The sequence below is a fragment of the Euleptes europaea genome, chromosome 9, assembly GCF_029931775.1.
Source record: "Euleptes europaea isolate rEulEur1 chromosome 9, rEulEur1.hap1, whole genome shotgun sequence".
NCBI classification, from domain to species: Eukaryota; Metazoa; Chordata; class Lepidosauria; order Squamata; family Sphaerodactylidae; genus Euleptes; species Euleptes europaea.
The window spans coordinates 79,228,580-79,251,884 of NC_079320.1; the positions used below are offsets into that span (position 1 = coordinate 79,228,580).

Sequence of the window (23,305 nt, forward strand, 5' to 3'; positions counted from 1 at the left end):
AATTGTACTATTCAAATGTCTTTTAAAATATGTATAAATAGAAATAAAAACAGCTATAAGGTTATATTGGAAAAGTTTGTTATGGAACTTAGTGAAATGAGATAGTATGATCCAATCTTGGATAGATTTACTATGCAAGTGCAAAGTGTAAATAGAAATGAAAATGCTCAGTTACAAGGTTATACTGGAAAAGTTTATTATGGATCTTATTGATTAGAAACAAGTTCGTTAGCAACTATAAATGTGTTAACATGATTTAATATAGGCTAACATGATTTAATATTATGCAAATGTAAAGTACATATATCATAAGATGAATGAGCAAAGAAAAAGTAGTATATACAATATTATAAAATTAGAATAGCATATTATAGGGTAGATTATAAGAGGAAAACAGAATTCTGTATATTTACCCAACTAAAGCTTATTTTGGTATATTTTAATTTTTATGCTTTTATTGTGCTGTTTTTGTTTTGGTTTAAGTATTTATTGTATGTTTGTATTTTGTGTATAAAGTGCCGTCAAGTCGCAGCCGACTTATGGCGACCACTTTTTGGGGTTCTCATGGCAAGAGACTAACAGAGGTGGTTTGCCAGTGCCTTCCTCTGCACAGCAACCCTGGTATTCCTTGCTGGTCTCCCATCCAAATACTAACCAGGGCTGACCCTGTTTAGCTTCTGAGATCTGACAAGATCAGGCTAGCCTGGGCCATCCAGGTCAAGGCGTGTTTGTATTTTAGTGGTTAGAAAATACGCTGTCAATGCATGCTGTTAACGTTTTACCCTCAGCTGTACTTTTTGGAAGGTTTCAGAAAATCCCATATTTTAAAAGATTCTGTCTATGCAGTATGAGCAGCGTAGAATCACCACAACATGGGTTTTTTGTATTGTCCTTTCTGTGTTGATATCCAAGCTAATTTTTTAAAGTCATTCTTAGATTAATGAAACGGAGTTTCTGACAATTGTCTAGTTCAGTTTTTTTCTCTCTGGACAAAACTCCGATATAATGGATAGCAAGATTTCTACAGCTAGCTATGAGGCTTTGAGAATCTAAATTCTGATCCTGTCTTGTCCTAGCTTTTGTTCTCCTTGTTTTTAGTCCCTGTATTAATTGTATATATGCCAATAAAGGTGCTGTTGTTGTTTGTGGTGGTTAGAAAATAAAAAAATACTTTTTTAAAAATGAAAAGGCCCTGATGCAAGCGTCAGCTGTTTTCACCTGCTTGCAGTGTGGGGTCCTTCAGTAGACCTAGTTCAACTGAGTGCTACCACCACAGGGGGACAGAACGGGTTGGATCGGTGCCAGATTTCCTCGTCCACTAGAGTTCTGGTGAGAAAAAGGCCCCGTAACCACTTGTGGTAGGTCAAGCTTACATTTCTGCTTGTGCCAGAGAGTGTGTGCCCAGCTTCCGGGCAGCATAGGGAGTAAAGCGCAAGGTGTTGGGCAAGAAGAGCTGCGCTAAGTCCGTATCTTTCCTTTTGTGTATTGATGGATCCAGGCCTTTGGCAGGTGTGGTACTGTGAAAGACTTAATCCCCAGTGAGCTGCCTTGAGCTTCATGGAAGGGCCGGGTATATTTATTTCAAATAAAGCGCCTGGGTTGTAACTTAAACAACAGACAGCGTGACAGTGAACGTTGTTGAATTTTACCTTTTAAAATGATGTTTTATTCTAGAATTTGTACAGAAAGTCAGTGATACTTTGAACTTGCATATAATGCTTTTGTGTTGCTTTTTTCTTGTATGTTGCAGGTTATAGTTATGAGTGCTACTCTAGATGCCGGCAAGTTTCAGATTTATTTTGATAACTGTCCTCTCCTCACTATCCCTGGTCGCACACATCCTGTGGAGATCTTTTATACTCCGGAACCAGAGAGAGATTACCTGGAGGCAGCTATTCGTACAGTAATCCAGATTCATATGTGTGAAGAGGAGGAAGGAGACCTTCTTCTCTTCCTTACTGGCCAAGAGGTATTTTTCACGTTCCTCATAAGACTAGTCTCATGCGGCAGGATTTTGTAGCGTATTTTGAGTGTGCTCTCTTACGAGCTCCCAGTTGCTTATTTTTCAACTCTAGTGGAGTTTCATTAAGAAAAATAAAGACATCCGTCGACAGATTCTGAATCGATGAACAGTAGTCAGGGTATGTTACAAATAGCTCTGCCCACATCTCAGGGAGAATGTGTTTTCTAACAGAACGGCAGTTGGGGCCAATCTATCATCTCACTTAAATCAGAGAGTTCTGTTTTATATCTTGCTGGTTAGATATGGCTGCAGGGGCACTTCTATAACTTTGCATCTGGCTTCTGTTCTGTACTTCAGACGTCTACTTAATATGAAATATCGTGGTTGCTCTCCAGCTTTTTTTGGGGCGGGGGGACCAGTAGTGTCCGGTATAGGTGTGCTGGAGCAGTGCAGTGGCTTCCTTCCTGTGAGGTGAGCCCTGGTGGCTCCCTTGTGTGCTCTTCCCATGGGAAAGGCGCCAGATGGAATCAAAAGCTGGTCCAGCAACTGATACTCTTTTCCACTCAGGAGGGTGATTACAGTCTTTGGAGAGGCTATTAGCCCTGCCCTCCAATATAAGAGGCAGGGAGTATGAGAGAGTAGTTGTTTTAAGGGGAAGGATCTCAGATTCAGTTCCCCCTCCCTTTTGTCCTCCAACCATCCCCTGAGGGGCTACAGATGTAGCTTCAGAAAAACAACTCTAGTAGAGCTGTTCCTTTCAGGTATGAGGTGGTGTGCGTCGATGTATGGAAAGACAGACTGGTTTTTGTGTATTGGAACCAAACTGGCTGTGTGCATATATACCTTGCTGGATTTTGTGGGGGTTTCCCCAGTGATTCCTGTTTTAACTGGGTTATGTTTATCATGGTCTAGATATGAAATTGCACCATCTATTAATATTTTGCTGTTACTAGGTAAGCCATTGGTTTGAGGCTGTGATTTAGAGCAATATGTATAAGCATGACTTTCTGGAAGGATGTCTGAAAAACCAGCCTTTCTCTTTCCTGCCTCAGATGGTTTGGGTGGTGATTTCCGTTCACTTAACTGTGTGTGGGAGGCCCCTCCCTCGCAGGCCCCTCAGCTGTCAAGCTGCTTTTGCTCCACGGGGGCTCCTCAAGCCTCAGAATAGAAAGGGGTGCTCAAGTCCACGTTCTCTTTCCGGCAGCATTGCCCTTGTCTGGGCAGTCCAATGCTCCCTTTCTCCTCCCGGGCCTGGTTGTGGAGCTGTCATTTATGCTTCCTCCCCCCACCCCCTTGACTCCACCCCATGGCCTGAGCTATTATCTGGGTTGGGCTGGAGCAACACCTCCCCCAGTCTCCTGCTCCATCCTTACTGGCCCGTTCCCTGGAGGCCTTTAGCCAGGTCCTCTCAGGTTCCTGCATGGCTGGCCCCCTCCCAGTTGGGCTTCTGCTGGCAGCCTCCATGCTCACCAGCTGGCCCAGTGGCTCAGTCTTCCCCGTCATTGTCTTTGTGGTCCTGGTGCTTAGAGATGACGTCATCAGCTGGCGTCCGAAGCTCTGGGGCCCAGGCAGGAAGTGGCGAGACTCACGTTTAGCTGCTCCCGCTTCTTGCCGCCCGGAGTCCTGTCCTGGGAGTTCTGGCCAAGCCTCTGTTGGCTTTCCCGAGGTGTGAGTGAGGTGGGCAGGTCCCGCTTGGCTCCTGCAGCATCGGGGAAGCCGCCAGCTTTGCCACAGATGCTTTGGTTGAGGACGGACCAGGCGCTGGCCTGGGCGCAGAGTGACTGCAGAGAGCAGCCCTCAGGGTCAACGCGCATTGTTCTGCCTCTGATGGATGCTGTGTAGGAGGTTGTGAGAATAAAGCTGTTCCCGCAATCTGGGTGTGCAAGGAAATATCTTGTTTTCATGTAACCTGCTGCTTTTTGAATGTACAGACAGAATTGCCCTTGTGTGTGGGTAATAATAATAAACTACCTTGTAATTACTCTCTCCCTATGCAAGGAATGCTAGTTTTTTCACTTCAAAAATTAAATGTGAAATTGCCTCATTAGTCAAACAGTGTGTGTGGGGAGGGGGCAAGGGGAGAGAGAGACTTTCTGGAGCATAGTTTAAAATTCACTACATTCCCCCCCCCCATGTGACAAGCAGTAGGACAAGGAAAAATAAAAATCCTGTACAAACTCCTACAGAGAAGACAAAGTCAGACTGAGGAATCAATCCCCTTGGGGGGAAAAACACATGTAGAAAATGAATTGGCCGTTCAGCCTATGTGCTGCTCCTTGACATAAACCACGAGAGAGATGGAAATGTTGCTAAGGCTTCTACCGTCACTTTAAATTGCCTACCAAATGACTCTCCTTCCGTACTGCACCCTGGTGTACTCATTACAACTAGACGCGTAAGCAAAACCATTTCGGATGCCCGAATGTTCATTGGCATCTTCTGATTCTTCACTTTCAGATGAGACACCTGTACTTTCTAGCGCACAGTAGTTCCTAAATTTGATGGAACTAATGTGTCCTGACAGTTGACTAATGTATTCTGCTGCAGCTGAAGACAAAAAGTACCTGATGGGTAGATTGAAGTGTCTGTGGAAACTTTAACTGTATTTCCATCCTTGATGGAGCTGGAGCCGAGGAATTGCACATAGACTGCTTGGCAATTCATTCTCCTTAGATTTTTGGATTGATTAGAGGTTAGAAGAAGCTAATTAATGTTATAAAAAGGTAACCTTTAGTCCCGAGTTCCTTAATCTTTCGATCATATTTTGAGCCACTTTTCTTTATAAACCACTGCATTATGTTATAGCCGCTACATTGGAAGATACTTGAGAAGAGTCTGGATGGAAAATTAGCTGCTTCTTCATTCTGATGCATTTATACTGGAACTCTTACCCAAAAGACTGGACACATAAGAGAGACAGGATACACATCTAGATAGCATGCGGCTGTTGCTAAGTTTCCCTTACTCTGTGCTACTGAGAAATCTTCCTGTCAACATGCTTTTATTCAAGGCTGCGGCTTGATTATAACAGTCACATGGCAGGCCATTGGGAAGTCCTGCATGGCAGCCAGAACATGGGATGGTTGTGGGATGGATGTGTTGCTCCAAATGTATGAAGATTGTCCAAAGGCACCAGTAAATGTCTAAAGTTTCTGGCCTTCAAGCATTTGTTTCTTTTGTGATTTCAAGGACATCTGAAGGGTGAATCTTGGAAGACAGATAATCTCTCAGGCCATAGTTTGCAACTTTAATTTCATAACTGTAGTTGATTCTGTTATGTCTTGGGGGGTGGATTTCTCAGGCAGTGCTCTTTACTTGGATATTCAGATACAACCGTAAAATGTACAAATGTTGCATCACTTGTCAAAAGTGGTTTTTTGAAGGGTTACTTTGTTTGTCCTTCAAAATATTTCAGCTTGGGGGCGTTGCCAGTCCCGACTTCTGCGTGTTTTGAAGGGACGAGCAGCAAATTTAGACACGCCTCCTTTGCATCTCTCACAGGTCAGATATTTGTACCCAAGTACAAACTGTTGGTGAGAAGCTAGCCCAGATTGCTCGGTAAAGCATAAGGAAAGGTGCTGTTCTTAGATTGGGGCCTGTAGTCGAGCGATTGGAAGGCGCTGGAGGTGGCAGATTTTCCCTACCTTCTGTCAGCAGTCATCTGGGAAACCAAGAAAGCAGTGCTGTGGGTGGGGGGGACCTTTTTTGGGCAGAAAGCCACACCACATGGTAGCGGCACTAAGAAGGGGGCAGTGGACAAAGGTGCCCCTCCTCTTTCTACCATTGGAGCCTTTTCAGCGAACGCTAGGAGCCTTGCTCTGGCAGAACGGAAGAGTGAGGGGCACTTTCCAGCCTCAGTCCCCGCTGTCGTTTGTGCTGTTTTATTGCTGCTTCTTACCTCCCTTTTCCAGCCACCTAGTTAGTTGTATTTGTGCGCAGGTTGGCAAAAACGCTGGCTACCAAATGACCTGATGTGTCATTTCAAGGCTGAGAAAAAATAGTCAAAGTAGGGGTTGTGGGTAGGGGCTGTGGCTTAGTGGTAGAGCATCTGGTTGGCATGCAGAAGGTCCCAGGTTCAATCCCCGGCATCTCCATTTAAAGAGACTAGGCAAGTAGGTGATGCAAAAGACCTCTGCCTGAGACCCTAGAGAGCCACTGCTGGTCTGAGTCGACAATACTGACTTTGATGGACCACGGGTCTGATTCAGTAGAAGCCAGTTTCACGTGTTAGTTCAGGAATAGCAAATGTACATGTGACCGGGCAGGAGAAATTTCCCCCAGTTTTGTTTTTCCATAACTTCTAGCATTTGAAGCCTCCAGGAGAAGGGAATGCTGGCTAGCTGAGTCGCCCCTTAAAGGTAGTATGTGGGAAGGGAAGAAAAGGCAGCTGAACAAAATACTTTCCGTCCGTCCTCCTTAGGGAGCCAACACTTCAGTTCTTCGGTGTGCCAAGAAGAAACAAATACCTTAAGAGTCTGTCACTGTTGCTTAGCAACCTTCCTTGGAAGTGGAAAGAGCCCTATAGAGTTGCTTCAGTGGCCCTCTCGGGTGGAAGAAAGCGCCTTGTTCCCCGCCACACTTGCTATTCCAGCAGCGGTTTTGCTCTTTTCTGTAGCAGGGCGCCGTCCATAAATGAGGTGGCTTCGCATGACCCATATTTTTGCTTCCAGCAGCGTTCACAAGTGGTATCCAGGCAGTCATACCATAGCATGGCCATTTCTTTGGCATATTTTGAGAACTGTAAACTACAAAGAGGTCATCTAGGTATGAGTGATTTAGGCAGTCCAGCATATAATTTTTGTTTCTTCTGCAGTAGGCCAGTAGGGGGCATGCTAACCCAGACTGATAGAGGCATTTAACCTTTTTATGTGGAAATCCTTTTGGATAAAAACAGTTAATACTAAGATTTTTTTAAAAAAATCTTTAGGGTTCCAAAAACATGTTTATGCTTTTTAATAAGCTGCTCCTTAATAAGGCCAGAGCTGCACCAAAGAAGTTGCTTTATTTTCATAAACAAGAGACCTTTTGTGGTTGTTCCAAGGGTTGTGAGTTCTATACCCTGTCAAGTGGTTACTAGGTGGTATAATTCTAGAATATTCAGTGGAACAACAAGAAAAATGTCAAGTCCATCAACACTTAATTGTGAAAAAAGCGCATGTATGCCCCAAGCATGTAACAGCTTTCTCCTCGAATGGCACATTATTTTCTTGTTTAAGACTGTAGTTTCAGAGTACTGTTCTGTTTAAAATGAGAGTGATTTGTCAATAACATGACAGTTTATGTTGGCCTGCCATTTCCCTGATAAAGCAGGTTAACAAGATTTTTTTTAAAAAAAATTAAGACTTATTATTCTCTCTTTTTAAAAGTTGGGGCTTCCTTGTGAATTGAGGTAAGCTTGTTGAAGTTGTTTGGCCTTTCTACTTCGTGTAAAGTTTTTCTTGGTATTTTAAGGCTACCTAAAATACCCTTGCAGCCTTTACTTATGAAGATGCAAAAATAATTCCAGGTAGAATTCTACGTTCTAGTATAAGCCGTGATAACTTGGACTGAGAAGGGTCTGCTTCTTGGAACATCCATGTTTATACTGTAAAGGTGTTTGTTCTCATTAGGTACAATGAAGCAAATCTTCCATATAATTGCATTAGTGATACGTGACATTAAAGCTTAATTGGCTTATTTAAAATATCTTGCACATCAATTTCTTTTAGATTGTGAAAATTGAAAAGGTCATGAGTGCAGTTTAATATTCCTGGGTGAGAGATTTCAATTTTAGTACAATTTGTAGAGAATTAATTAGGAAATACGACTAAAAGAAAAAGGGTGTTGAATGCAAATCAGGCTGTTATGCTCATTGGAATAAAGAATATGAGGCATCTTGGACTGCTGTGGAAGTCCCATTGAAAATTCAACAAGTGCTCAAATTAGTTTAAAAATAGCTTGTTTTGTAGTGAAACTTGTAAAAAAAAAAAGTCTTCCTAGCCATTAGAGATGGAAAAATACCTAGTTTTCACTGCCTTTTCCCCCCATGTAGGAAATAGATGAAGCCTGTAAGAGAATAAAGCGTGAAATTGATGATCTGGGCCCTGAAGTTGGTGATATTAAAATCATTCCATTATATTCGACGCTTCCACCACAGCAGCAGCAGAGGATTTTTGAGCCGCCCCCTCCAAAAAAGCCCAATGGTGCAATAGGACGAAAGGTAAGTTCATTAAACATATTCTACCTATTTTTTTTTTTTTTACTTTTGTTTATACACCCCCTTCCTTCCCAGCAGGGGACCCCAAAGCAGTTTACACTGTTCTCCTCTCCTCCATTTTGTCATCACAAACACTTTTTGAGGTCGATAAGACTGAGAGAGTGTGTCTGGCCCAAAGCCACCTGGCAAATTTCCATGGCAGAGTGGGCATTTGAACCTGAGAGCCAGCGTGGTGTAGTGGTTAAGAGCAGCGGATTCTAATCTGGTGAGCCAGGTTGGTTTCCCCACTCCTACACATGAAGCCTGCTGGGTGACCTTGGGCTAGACACAGTTCTCTACGAATCTTGCACAAAGTGTCTGTTGTGTGGAGAGGAAGAGAAGGCGTTTATAAGCCGCTTTGAGACTCCTTAAAAGGTAGCGAAAAGTGTGGGGTATAAAAGCCAACTCTTCTGATCCTCCCAGATCTTAGTCTGTCCCTCTGAGCCTGTTTGCTGGCATAGCTTTGTGCATGCCTCTCTTGCATTGCATGCTGCTGTTCGCAGGACTTCAGAGGTCGCTGCAGCTGTAACTCTTTTCTGGTATTTCCCCTCCCAGTCTCTGCAGCCCCAAACGGAAGGTGGTGCCGGTCCCAACCAGTCTTGCTCTTTACAGTTGTGAGGTGCTTTTACTGAGTCTAGGGAATCTTGCAAATGAGGTTGTGACTTAGAGTTAAGGCCTTCTGTTTGAAGTCAAAGTGGGTGTGCCCTGGGCAGATTTGTTCCTTGGCCTTGCCGTCTTTGTGCTCTGGGTGTGCAAAATACAATATTCTGTATTGTTCGACGGGGACAAAATTCTTCTTACGTCTTGGCCAGTGATCTTTCTTTGTTTAGATTGTCATATCTCACCTCGGAAGCTGACAGAATTGAGAGTAGAGACAAGCTGGTTATTGGCATTCAGTGAACAAGCGTTTGTGCAGCATTGTTTGAATGGGGATTATACTTTGACAGAATTATTGGTTTTTCTTGTTTAAGCCAGAGAGTTAATGTTACAGAGGTTGAGAATTCCTTTTTTTTAAAGTCTCACCTTTCATGAACTTAAGAAGCCTTAAAGTAGGTCGGACTTTCAGCTGAAACATGCAGTAAAAATTAGGTGTTGTGTTTATGCAAGTACTGTATGTTGAACTTTTAAAACACTATATAGACATTGAGCATAAGGCAGAACTGGCCTTTCTCACTGTCTTGCCCCCTAATAAAGCTGAAAGGGCACAGGCTCATTCTGATACCCTCCACATACCAATGCAAAGTTTGTGAGTATATGTGACATAATATCTAATCTTCTGTGTTAAAATATGGGTCGTGACAGAGGTGGCGTTATTTCCCCCATCTGGTATGGATGTATGTTAAGAATGAAATCCCAGTGGGTGTACAGGTTGCATATCTCTTATCCAGACTTCTGGGAACCAGAAGTGATCTGTATTTCGTATCTTTCCATATTTTGGAATATTTGCATATACATAATGAGATATCTTGGGGATGGGACCCAATTCTAAACATGGAATTCATTTATGTTTTATATACACTTTATACACATAGCCTGAATGTAATTTTAAACAATACTTTTAATAATTTTGTGTACATTGAACCATCACAAAACAAATTGGCGTGCTCCTGAGGGCCTGTGAGTAATGCCTGCATGCCGGCTCAAAAAGTCTGGTTTTTGGGTCAGTCCAGATATGGGATGTCCAGATAAGGGATACGCAACCTATGCATGAATAATCATTATGCTATGAAACCCCCAGCTCTGGCAGTTCTGAAAACGGGATTGGGGGCTCAGGTTCCAGGACGATTTCTATGAAAGCTTGTTTTGTAGGTTTCAGTCCCATTTTTTATAAAACTCCAGGGGTGGTGAGCCATGCTTTACATGGCTCAATTATTATTATTATTTTTGTACAGTGGTCTCAGTATGGCTGGGTGATTGTTGGGAAATGGCTCCACAAATACCATGCATGTTCACTGTGAGGAGATGGTTGTTGGAGGCCATTTGAAGCTGCGTGTTGTGTGTTGCCTGAGTGATGTGCCCCTGGTCTTTGAGAGTTCTGGCTGCCTTGAAAATGCTTTGTCACCTGACCTTTTGGTTCTGTTCTGCAATATTTGGAAAACGTACTTCATGGCTTAAGTGAAAGTGCATGTCTTAATGGGGTATGGTCCGTAGAGTGCCTTTTCAGTCCCATTGAAATCTGGTTATTGATTAACTGTGACTACTTAAATCAAGGAATACCTAGCTTGGCATTGGTGGCTTAATATAGATTATGGCTTAGTTCAGACATGTGAAACCAAAGTTTGGTTAGACTGTTATGCAACTGTCTAATGTGGCTGCTGTACTAACTGTGGTTAGCTAGGGTCTGTCAAACCACAGTCTGATGTTTGGTTTATTACTTAAAGTCTTAACTTTGGCTTCCCATGATGTGCAAACACGGACTTCCTCGCTTGTTTTATGGCACCACAACTGTTCACTCACAGGCTACAAAGACACCTGACTAAAATGATGGTGATTGAAATTTTGACAGGGCAACCAAGGATTTGAGCAGATTTGTGGTTCAAAGCTGTTTTAAGTTACCTGTAAAACTCCCCCCCCCCACTTAAAATGGGCTTAATTCAGACATAATGCCAAGCAACGGTTTGTGCTAGGAACCGTAGTTCTGAGCCATGGCTTGAGCTTCAAAACTTGTAATAAGCAGCCCATGGTTTAGATCTGTTTGTTTTGTCCTCTTGGCACCCAGCTTCATGTCTCTGTGGTGCAGTAGCCTCTACAGGTGAAGCAATGACTATAAGTACAGTTTACCATTTCATACATCAAGCCAAGACACTGTTCAGTTAATTAAAGCTGCATTCGGACATCACACTTAACCACAGTTGAGTGAAAATGTGCACAATCCGGATTCGTCCTCGGGCTCACACCTGCTCCCTTCTTACACAGAGAATTGTGGTTAAAATCTTCTTCTGGTTACTCCCAACATAACAACGCAGGCGCATGAGTTAGCAGGAGTTAGTTTTTCTCTTCACAGTTCTGGTGAGCAGAAGGAATGATAACGCCTATCATCTGCTTTCATATAGACGTGTGAGCCCGGCAACACAGTGGATTCGTGCATGTTTCTATTTAACTGTGGTTGTGTCACACCTAGATGCATCCTATGTGTTGTGGTGATGTCTGAATTGAGCCAGAGCAACAGACGATACCGATTGTTCTGAGTATTTTTTGTGCAAAGTACAGTATCAGTGCCTGGATTATTTCAAGTTAGCTTGATGACAGTGATATTGAATTAACAGACCATAAACTGGAAAGCTGTAGAAAACTGCAGTTTAAGAGAACCAGCAACGAAATTCCCTTTCAGACTTGTGTAGATTACAGTAGTGAAAGTTTGCTTCCTGTGGTCTACGGTCAATAACTAAGAGGACCCTGCATTATAGCTGAGTTATGTATTCCTATGTGTGTGGCATTCTTCAGTGGCTCAGATTGACAACATTTGTGCTGTATTTTGTGGAAAGATTGATTCTCTCTCTTTTCAACAGGTGGTTGTATCTACTAATATCGCTGAGACATCATTAACAATAGATGGTGTTGTGTTCGTCATTGATCCCGGATTTGCAAAGCAAAAGGTACACACAAGTTGTTTCAAAGCAAGAAGGGTTTTTCCTCCACTGAAAATGAGATGGGACTGTTGTGGAATAATTTTGTCTACCATTTTCTGCTTGCCTTCTTAATCACTGCTTGGTAGATACAGCAAGATTTCAAGCCTTTTTGAAAACAAACCGTATTTCAGAACAGATCTCTTTAGCAGCATTTTAAATTGGATTTTGAAATGTGCATATGTTACTCTACATTAAAGAAGAATAGTGAAGCATAAGCACTGACATTAAACTCATAATTTGTAATAGATTTTTTAGTCATTATTCATACCTTGGAGTCTAAATGAAATCTGCACAAAGTCTGCTGATTTATTTAATGAGGCAAATTATTTATGCTTTAATGTGCTCTGGCATCTTCATCAACAACAATATACTTGGACTTGCAGCCATGATAGTGCATTTATTGACCTAGTAGTGTTTTGACTATTCAGCTTCTGAGTATATTGAAGCTGTTCTAATTGTGCATGGTAATAATTCTAGCAGACAGTATGTAGGCAACACTGTAATGTATCTGGGATGGGGGATCCCTCTTCCAAAATAAGAACAGAGGGAGCTATTAGAGAATGGCAAATAAATTAATAAAATACATTTTTTAAATGTAAGAGTCAATAACATTCAAGTTTCAAGCATTAAACAGTATGGTGTTCAGTTCCATCTATTTCATTTATTAAATTTATCTCCTAACTTTTCATCAAAATGTAGTCAGTTAAGGCCATTTAAAAAAATAGGTAGTTTGGCATGGAAATGGCATTCATAATAACTTGAGATGTTAATTTGTGATTCTTCTCTGTTTCTCCCCACCCCACCCCCCATCAAATAGGTGTACAATCCTCGTATAAGAGTAGAATCTCTCTTGGTGACGGCAATAAGCAAAGCTTCTGCTCAACAGAGGGCTGGCCGCGCTGGCCGTACTAGACCAGGAAAATGTTTTCGGCTGTATACAGAGAAGGCATACAAAACTGAGATGCAGGTATGTAGTGTGGAGTTAGACCTAAATCTAATAATTATAAGGCCAGGTATTATGTTGGATCTTGATACGGGAAGTCAAAAGTCATTTTACCATAGCCCTTAATGACTTCAGATTGGAGTCGGAAACATGGTTACTTTCTAGAAGACTGGTCTGCTTCCTTTCTATACATTTTTTGTTATTGAGATTAGAGTTTGAAACTATTGGACTGCCATCTTATGCCTCTGATCATGAAGATTTCTAATGTCCCCCCCCCCCAAAATGACAGTTCTTAAACTGTTTTGATGTCACTTTGATGTTATATACATTTCAAAAGGACTTAGGTTGGAAAATAGGTGCATAGGGTTGCACTGTGAGAGGCAGACATGCAAATATTATCTTTCTTGACCATGATATGTCAAATGACCCTTGTAGGAGACTAGATGGGTAATTAACTGCACTTGAGGTGTGTGCTTTGTTGTTCCAATAATTAATAAATAATTGTCAGATTTCATTGTAACAATTGCATCATTGTAATCTTTAGTTCTTGCATAATGTGTTAATTTAGACCTAATTGCATATTCATGTAATTATTTTCCCATACCTCAACTGTGGGGATTTCTGACTAGTACTTAGCATAAAGAATTTTGGCTGCTGTTACCAAGCAAGATAGCAGTTCTTGACATCTTATATTTACATATTTTGTATATGCCACTAAGAATGTTAAGAAGTTGAGGTGGATTTTCATCTTAGTTGTCTTGATTGCTCTTATTGCACAGAATTTTTTTTAGTAAACAGCAACCTGCCAAAGATGGAAATATATTCCTTTTTTACATTTTTACTCTTACATTTCCAGCTTAGAAGATCAATAACTGCCCATAATTTTATACCGTTTTAAAGTTCCAGCATTTTTTAAGGCTGTAGGGATAGTTCAAAGTTCAGGTTTATTGTGTGTGGCCAAAGGCCGATACAAAAATTGGACTAAAATCACTATAAAATCGTGTAACAATCTTTGATAACATTTATGTTGACGTTTTCATTTTAGTACCAAATTAAAACAGAAAGAAAAAAAATTATCTAAACTGCTGAAACTTATCAAAGCATCGAGCATAAAACATTGTTTACAATCAAAATTATCTGACATTTAACCACTAAAAACTGCAGTCGCTCGTAACTTAGAGCCCATTCCTGACTTCTGAGGACGAAAGTCCTCAGGAGGCCAGGAAGGGGCTGTGCCAGCGTTGGGGCCCCCAGTGCTGGAGTCTGGCCTCAACGCCAGCGTGGAGGTCCCAACGCCGGTCTCCCGGTGCTGCCATGGCAGTGCCGCCCAAGGATGTCGGCTGGGCCTTCCGCTGGCATCCCGTCGGCTTTTTTCAAGCATTCGGCGGCTGGGAAACACCGTCCCCTGCCGCCAACAGCTCAGGAATGGGCTATTAGAGTCATAGCTTTTAACACTTACCTGGTTAGAGCTCACTTTTATGAATAGAGAATCTCGCTTCTTACCATGCTGACCACATGTAAATGGGATTTGCAGTTCAGTTCTAATCGATTTTAATGTATTGGTTGTGTTGATAGAAGTTTCGTAGTACTAGAGTTGAAGGGGCGAAGGGGAGGAAGAGCTGCCCTCTGACTTCCCCGGCATTATTCATTTGTTCCTCCATAGTCTTGCAAAGTGCAGGATTGGGGCTCTGGAGATTCCAAGCCCCAACCCAGACGTTTGCACCACTGTGGAGGAATTAACCCTTAATTGTTGGCTGCTGGTGAGTGCAGGGAGGGTGCTAATTTTAAAATATTTTGTTTGGGGTCGGTACTTGTCGCTAGAAGAAGAAGAGTTGGTTTTTATATGCCCACTTTCTCTACCAGTTAAGGAAGAATCAAACCAGCTTACAATCACCTTCCCTTCTCCTCCCCACAACTGACACCCTGTGAGGTAGGTGGGGCTGGGAGAGCTCTAAGAAAGCTGTGATTAGCCCAAGGTCATCCAGCAGACTTCATGTGTAGGAGTGGGGAATCAAACCTGGTTCTACAGATCAGAGTCCACTGCTCCAAACCACCGCTCTTAACCACTACACCTCACTGGCACTACATATAATAGTAAAATAACTGGCCTCTGTGCCAGTCACCGAAAACAACAAAACCTACAGGGTAGGAATCTCTCCTTTTCATGTTTCCTGGGTATTCCAAAAAACAAGACTCCTTAAGTTAATTGAAAGAAAACGGCTTGAGGAGGCCTGAATGCGCTCTTGTACGTGGGTGTCCTTGTGTTGGATATGCTTGTTTTTGCACCCAGTTTAAGCTCCAGTGAATAAATGAGTAAAAATGTGCGTAACAGTACAGAACAGCTGCTTCCTCTTCGTCTGTGTGGCTGTGGATGCATGTGGACCACATGGCAGAACTATAGATGCGTCACTGACAGCTGGGATAGAGTCAGTCTCCACGGTTGTTACGGAGGAGAGTGACAGCGTTTGCCTGATTTATGAGACTGGGAGGGCGTTATGAGTTAAGGGGGAAATTCTTTGTGTGTTTTCTTTTCCAGGACAACACCTATCCGGAGATTCTGAGATCTAATTTGGGTTCTGTGGTATTACAGCTGAAGAAACTTGGTATAGATGACTTGGTTCACTTTGATTTTATGGATCCACCAGGTATATTTTTATCAGTTTTCCAGAACTGTATTTCTGAAGCTGCAGTAAGCAGCATTTCAGTTCCTGATTGTTTTCTTTTCGACTGGGAATTCAGCAGAAACTGAAGACTGGCTTAAACATGATGACGCCTGTGTGATTTTTTATGTGCTCAGCGTCTCCTTTAAACTTCACTCTTAGCTGCTTCACATGGAACTTCAGCACTCTAGAAATGCACAGCCCAGCCAGCCACCGCACTGGCCTTCTTACGCTGGGAGTGTGGCTCCCCATGCCTAGCAGTTGAAACAAGGCCCTGAGTTCATGCAAGTTCGCACTGGTCAGTTCTTTCCTGCCAACAACACTTTTTGGTCAGGCCTTATGCTGCTTGAATTCTGTAACTAATAAGGGCCCTAGAGGGCAATCCCAATCAGGTCTATGTAGAATCATCCTAAAAAAATCCTACTTCAATGGGGCTTATTCCCTGGCTGTGGGCTACGTCTCCGTGTGCGGAAGGTGTAGGTTTCCCTTCTCCAATGCTGCAGGAGTTTTCTGTCTTTCAGAAATGTTATTCTTGGGTTCACAGGATCCGTTCAAAGGGACAGCCGCATGGGTTGGTGTGGGGAGCGTGAAGGAAGGACAAGGAGTTAAAACAGCTCTTGTTCACTAGTGCAACTCTGCTGAGGGGAGGGGCATCCTCTTTGACCCTCCTCGTAATGGCTGTTCCTCCGCATGAATCTTGGAAACCCCAGGAATGGTCTTCCTATGGGGTCAGAAACGGCGGCAGCAATGGAGAGGCACATGGGAAAACCAGGCATGCCTTTCCGCAGGCGGATGGGAGGATACAATGGTCAGTTCTCACAATGGCCCACAGGCGGATGGGAGGATACAATGGTCAGTTCTCACAATGGAGGGATGTGAGCAGTGGGGTGCCTCAGGGATCTGTGTTGGGACCGGTGCTTTTCAACCTGTTCATCAATGACCTGGAGTTGGAGGTGAACAGCGAGGTGGCCAAGTTTGCAGATGACACCAAATTATTTAGGATGGTTAAAACAAAATCGAACTGTGAAGAGCTCCAGAAGGATCTCTGCATACTGGAAGAATGGGCATTAAAATGGCAAACGAGATTCAGTGTGAGCAAGTGTAAAGTGATACATATTGGGGCAAAAAATCCCAACTTCACATATACATTGATGGGATCTGTGCTGGCAGCGACAGACCAAGAAAGGGATCTTGGGGTGGTAGTGGATAGCTCAATGAAGATGTCAACCCAGTGTGCGGCTGCTGTAAAAAAGGCAAATTCCATGCTGGCCATAAATAGACGAGGAATAGAGAATAAAACTGCTGATATCATACTGCCCTTGTACAAATCTATGGTGAGACCACACTTGGAATACTGTGTACAGTTCTGGTCACCACACCTAAAAAAGGATATTACAGAGCTTGAGAACCAAAATGATTAAGGGACTAGAGCAACTGTCCTATGGGGAGCAGTTAAGACGCTTAGGGCTGTTTAGCTTGGAAAGAAGGCGGCTGAGGGGAGACGTGATAGAGGTCTATAAAATTATGCATGGTTCTGAGAGAGTGGACAGGGAGAAGTTTTTCTCCCTCTCCCATAATACTAGAACACGGGGTCATCTGCTAAAGCTGGAGGGTGAGAGATTCAAAACAGATAAAAGGAAGTATTTTTTCACACAACACATAGTTAAATTGTGGAACTCCCTGCCCCAGGATGTGGTGATGGCTGCCAGCTTGGAAGGCATTAAGAGGGGAGTGGACATATTCATGGAGGAGAGAGGTATTCATGGCTGTTAGTTGGAATGGATACTAGTCATGCTGCATACCTATTCCCTCTAGTATCAGAGGAGCATGCCTATTATTTTGTGTGCGGTGGAACACAGGCAGGATGGTGCTGCTGCAGTCGTCTTGTTTGTGGCTTCCTAGAGGCACCTGGTTGGCCACTGTGTGAACAGACTGCTGGACTTGGTGGGCCTTGGTCTGATCCAGCAGGGCCTTTCTTATGTTCTTACAGTGAGGGAAAAAAGTATTTGATCCCCTGCTGAATTTGCCCGTTTGCCCTCTGACGAAGAAATGACCAGTCCATAATTTTAATGGTAGGTCTGTTGTAGCTGTGAGAGACAGAATAACAACAGGAAAACACCCAGAAACCCAGAAGACAAAAGTCAGAGATTGATGTGCATTATAATGAGTGAAATAAGTATTTGATCCCTTTGCAAAAGATGACTTAGTACTTGGTGGCAAAACCCTTGTTGGCAATTACAGAGGTCAGATGTTTCTTGTAGGTGGCCACCAGGTTTGCACACATCTCAGGAGATATTTTGTCCCACTTCTCTTTGCAAATCCTCTCCAAGTCAGTAAGATTTCGAGGCTGATGTGTAGCTACTCGAACCTTCAGCTCCCTCCACAGATTTTCAATGGCATTAAGGTCTGGAGACTGGCTAGGCCACTCCAGGACCTTAATGTGCTTCTTCTTGAGCCATTCCTTTGTTGCCTTGGCCATGTGTTATGGGTCATTGTCATGCTGGAATACCCATCCTCGACCCATTTTCAATGCCCTGGCTGAGGGAAGGAGGTGCTCCCCCAAGATTTGACGATACATGGTCCCGTACATCGTCCCTTCGATGCGGTGAAGGTGTCCTGTCCCCTTAGCAGAAAACACCCCCAAAGCATAATATGTCCCCCTCCGTGTTTGACGGTGGGGATGGTGTTCTTGGGGTCGTAGGCAGCATTCCTCCTCCTCCAAACATGGCGAGTTGAGTTGATGCTAAAGAGCTTGATTTTGGTTTCATCTGACCACAAACTTTCACCCAGTTCTCCTCTGGGTCATTCAGATGTGCATTGGCAAACTCCAGACGGGCCTGTACATGTGCTGTCTTGAGCAAGGGGACTTTGCGGGCTCTGCAAGATCTCAGTCCTTCACGGCGTAGTGTGTTACCAACTGTTTTCATGGTGACTATGGTCCCAGCTGCCCTGAGATCATTGACAAGTTCCCCCCGTGTAGTTCTGGGCTGCTTCATCACCGTTCTCATGATCATTGCAACTCCACGAGATGAGATCTTGCATGGAGCCCCAGACCGAGGGAGGTTGATAGTTATTTTGTGTTTCTTCCATTTGCGAATTATTGCACCAACTGTTGTCACCTTCTCACCAAGCTGCTTGGCAATAGTCTTGTAGCCCAGTTTTCAAGCTGGTTGATACGGGATCAAATACTTATTTCACTCATTATAATGCACATCAATCTCTGACTTTTGTCTTCTGGGTTTCTGGGGTTTTTCCTGTTGTTACGCTGTCTCTCACAGCTACAATAGACCTACCATTAAAATTATGGACTGGTCATTTCTTCGTCAGAGGGCAAACGGGCAAATTCAGCAGGGGATCAAATACTTGTCCCCCTCACTGTATGATATGGCCCAGTGTTCTCAAGACTGCACTGTTAATTTCCCTTGTTTAACGCTGCTGGCAGTGGCAGAATAAGCTGTTTACTTTCCCAGATGTTCAGATGCATTATCGTGTTAGCATCTCTGCTAGAAAATTAGTTCAGGTAATATACTTTTGCTTTGCATGTTTATTAAACTGACTAACGGCACAAAGGTTACTCTCAGGTAGAAAATGTCCAGTGTTGAGCAACTTTTATGCAGCAAGCTCCAGAGTAACCTTATATTTTAAAAACAAAACTTGTCTGTCATTACTGGTCAGCTTATTGGCTTTTTGGCACAGCAGACGGGATATCAACCTTGATTGTCAGAACTTGAATCCCACAAACTGGACAGGCCCAAGAAGTAACTTACTACATTTCAGGGGCTGGTTTCAAGTTTCGATGCTGGGTTGGCTTAGTTCAAGGTCTTTTGACCTTACTCTCCATACGTATAGCGGGGCTTATAGTGAAATGTTTTGCAGAATTCATGAAACGAAAAGGGAATGGTGAGCTGAAGCACTGCAGTGATGAATTTGTGTGGCATATAAAATGAAATCTGCTCTCCCTTCACGACCCTGTTGAAAGTGAGAGTATAGAAGAAAGGAGCCCCTAGCACCGTTTGCTTGGACAATTGGATCATTTGGATGCTGATGCTGATCTTGTTTTATGGGACTTTCTGTTAATCTGGCTTCTGATTTGAGTGTCTTGAGTAGGGGTTCTTTTGTGAAACTAAAGGATAGGAAGTACGTGCCTTAGGCTACAGAGACGCGCTAGGTCAGTTTCAGATTGCATCAGTTGTGCTTTATAATCCTTTCCCTAGATTTAACAGCCATTGGCTATTCATCTCCCATTTCACACTTAAATTTTTTTTTCTTGACACTATAAAGAGAAAAATTGCCACATCTCTCACGCAATTCACTGATCTACTTGACTGCAGATAACACAGTATCTGCCCCTCAGAAAGTGTCATTAGCTGTCTTATCCAGGGAGTTATATTTTTATTTCAGCAGTGTTATTTTTTGAACATGTTGTGCTTTATTACGTAAGCAAAGCTTGCAAATCAGCACATCTTCAGCCAATCCTTAATTGATTATCAACCCCCCAACTTTGATTCTTGTTGAATGCAACATTTAAGAGTGAGCTCCAGAATTTTATCCGATACGTTGGTTGCAGTTTGTTTTTGAAGTTTGTTGACTAGAAAAGGAAAATGCTGTGTTGTCGTTTACTAATGGCTGCTACACTAAGGACTGTGCTTATGTACTTGGGGGTGTTCTTTTGTCAATTTTTCAGCTCCAGAAACCTTGATGAGAGCCCTAGAGCTTCTGAATTACCTGGCTGCTTTGAATGATGATGGAGATTTGACTGAATTGGGTTCCATGATGGCAGAATTCCCACTCGATCCACAGCTGGCTAAAATGGTTATTGCAAGTTGCGACTACAACTGTTCTAATGAGATTCTATCTATTACTGCCATGTTGTCAGGTAATAGCAGGGAGAGAGATGCCAATCAAAACGCAGGTCTCCGGTTAGGGGAAGCTCGTATGAGTGTTCCTGCAACAGGACTCATAACCTTAATCTTTAAAAAGCTGGAATTGTGCCTTCGGAAGTTACTGTATAGTGTGGTTGATAATGGAGTAAAGATTATAAATGAAATCAACACTGAAATGAAAGAAGTTATTGTGTGCGATCTAACTCTTCTTGTGGCAGATAAGAATCTCTGTCTATTGAGGATTCTAAATCCTGATAATACACTTCTATCAGAAATTACCCTTATGCCCGTTTTGTTTTTATTACAAATTAAGCAACAGTTGTACTTGGAGACCTCTTGCTGACTACATAACTAGCAAATCCCAGACTTCAGAAGAGTTTTTAGCAAGTTAACTACATAAACTTCCTTCCATTGTTAAAAAGAATGGCAGAGAAAGAGAACAACAATATTATTATTTCATATTCTTTTTAAAAAGTGGTGGATGTAGAGATGATAAAGGCGATTGGTCTGAATAGTGTGTTTTTGTTACGGCAGATGGGTTTTACCGGGACTCAAATCTATTGAACTACCAAGGTAGAGCCGTGGAGCTGAACACGCCTGGTGGGATTGTTTAATTTTAGAACTGCCCGCCCACATCCTATTATGCATCGCTCTTTGAAATTTACCAAAGTGGTTTGCCATGTAGCACAGAAGATCACAAAATGAAAGCCCAGAGTTCTCTTGGGCACATGGAGTTAGCATGTGATTCTTCGGTTCCCAGACAGGGTTTCTTTTCTATTTCCCCCCAGAAAAGCACAGGACAAAATAAAGATGCTTTGCTTAAAACACTCCCTTACTAAGGAACTTCTCTGTATTCTACTGTTACCTAGCCATTATAGTAATAGGTACCATTTTCCAAAGTTCTAAAAAATACCTTGTTTTGGTCATCTGTGAAACTGGCAAGTTCATGTAGATCATAAGATAATGATTTTTGGGGGGTAAGACAAAGCTATCACTTTACTATTTCCACTTATTAACATTTACGGTATATTTCTTTTTTTAAAAAAAACAAGCTACAATGTTTGTTGCAGAGTTATGACCGTTCAGACTCAGAGCAGATGGGCAGGGCAGAATCTAAATGTGTAAAGTAAATTGTCGCCTTATTTGCGGAGGTGGTGGTAGGTTGATCGCCTGCCTTTTTGAGCCATGTATTTTCTTCAGACTAGACTGACCATAGCTAGGACCTCACCATCAGCTGTGCATGTTGCAATTCTCTGACTGTACATTTGGGAGGAAGGAATCTCACCCTCTTCCGTTAGGATACGTCACAGGATATGTGTACATATTCTAGTTTTATTCAACTAAGAATGAGTACCACGTTAAGAATACACAGTCTTAAAAGAACTTTTGCTATCTTTAAACTCCAGGTTGCTTTCCAAAATTTATCCCCATCAGAGCCAATGGACGTAATCAGTATTGAACTTGGTGGTGATTTAATAAAATGTTCCAAATATCGTGTGTTTGACATTAAGGTGAAATAAGGAAGGGAACAGTAGCATTGCTTGACCAAAGCTACCAAAACACAAGTATTCCATTTTAAAAATAATTAAGACTTTAAATTATTTTAAGCTGATGAAAATTAATACTACTCTTCACAACTTGCGGTATAGAGCATGATTAATTTTTTAATATGTAATAGTTATTACTTAGATTATTGAATTAATGGAATGATGCCATCTTGTTAGCTTTAGATCCTCAACTTTTAACTAGTTTGTGGTTTCTATTTCTAGATATGGGGCTTTATATGTTTTTGAAGAAACACTTTTCTTTGGATTTCTGGTTCTTTTTTTCCTTCAAATTATGCACAGTTAAAATACAACTTTTGCAGTATTGCTACTGGCATATTGCAGTTGTGTGCAGTGTTCAGTTTACGCATCATTATGAATCTTTTCCTGGTGCATCTGTTCTTAGAATGATGATGTCCAAATTTTAAAACTGTGTGCAATAGACAAAGCAATCTTGATAGGAGATTTCTGAGCTTTGGTTGTGACCAAGCCAAAAAATATCTCCGAACTTAAGGAACAGGTAAGGGACCTCCATCCTGTTCTTTGATCACCCAAAGGATTATTTGTTCCACTTAAGCACACATGCAACTTCTAAGTGAAATGCTATTTTTGAATATAATCTTTGGGAGAAAGACTTTGTTCTTTCTTCATCATAAAGGAAGACCTATGATTTTATACAAGGCCAAGAAATGAGCACTAACACATCAAATAACCTGGTTTACAGAGTGTTTACTTACTATAAATAGAGAACCCAGTGCTTATAGACATTAATTATACTCCATTCTGATATTATAAATTAAATTAGGAGAATGACTTACTGGAAGAGAAATGAATGTGTAAGGAGAACGAGCAGGGTCGCAATCCACCAAATTCAGATTTATTTGTTAAGGTCTGATAAAGCTGCTGGGCAGTCTACCTTCCACCACTGCCGCTATCATCAAAGTCCTGGACTGCTATGGACACGTTTATTTATGCTTTGTTTCTGTGCGCCAGTGCTGATAGCAATGCCTGCTGTTGGTGGCAGACCTATAATACTATTTTAATGGCCAATGAAATTGCTTTGGTGGTTGTCTCCGGTGGTTCTTGCAGAATACCCTTCCTTCCCCAAGAGACGATTGTCCCTAGACTACCACTCTGGGGGGGAAAAACAACACCTCATTATGTGTCTACTGCATTAGGTAGCGCTATCAGCATTTGGTTTCCCACCGAGGTCACATGATTTGCCCAGTGAACACTGGGACTTTGATGGCCTTCAGAATAGAGCTTTTATTTAAATGCCTACCTCTAATCCAAATAATCAGGCACTCTGTAGCTTTGAAACCCTCTTGTCTTACAGATGTGGTTAGGTGTTGATGTGCCAAATCAAGGTAGTAGACAGTCCAAGATGCAGTTGGAGGCCATCCTGCCCTGCCCTATGCTCTGTGAACTGACCTAGCTAGGCCTTGTTC

At 42.3% G+C, this 23,305-nt stretch overlaps 1 protein-coding gene across 1 annotated transcript in view; it reads left to right on the forward strand.

Annotated features, from left to right (window-relative positions):
* DHX15 (DEAH-box helicase 15) overlaps positions 1 to 23,305 on the forward strand; it is a 73,035-nt gene that overhangs the window by 26,857 nt on the left and 22,873 nt on the right. The window contains exons 5-10 of the mRNA XM_056855106.1: positions 1,751 to 1,969; positions 7,995 to 8,162; positions 11,708 to 11,794; positions 12,645 to 12,794; positions 15,307 to 15,415; positions 20,115 to 20,306. Coding sequence (XP_056711084.1) covers positions 1,751 to 1,969; positions 7,995 to 8,162; positions 11,708 to 11,794; positions 12,645 to 12,794; positions 15,307 to 15,415; positions 20,115 to 20,306 — 925 coding nt within the window. The remainder of the gene's footprint in view (positions 1 to 1,750; positions 1,970 to 7,994; positions 8,163 to 11,707; positions 11,795 to 12,644; positions 12,795 to 15,306; positions 15,416 to 20,114; positions 20,307 to 23,305) is intronic.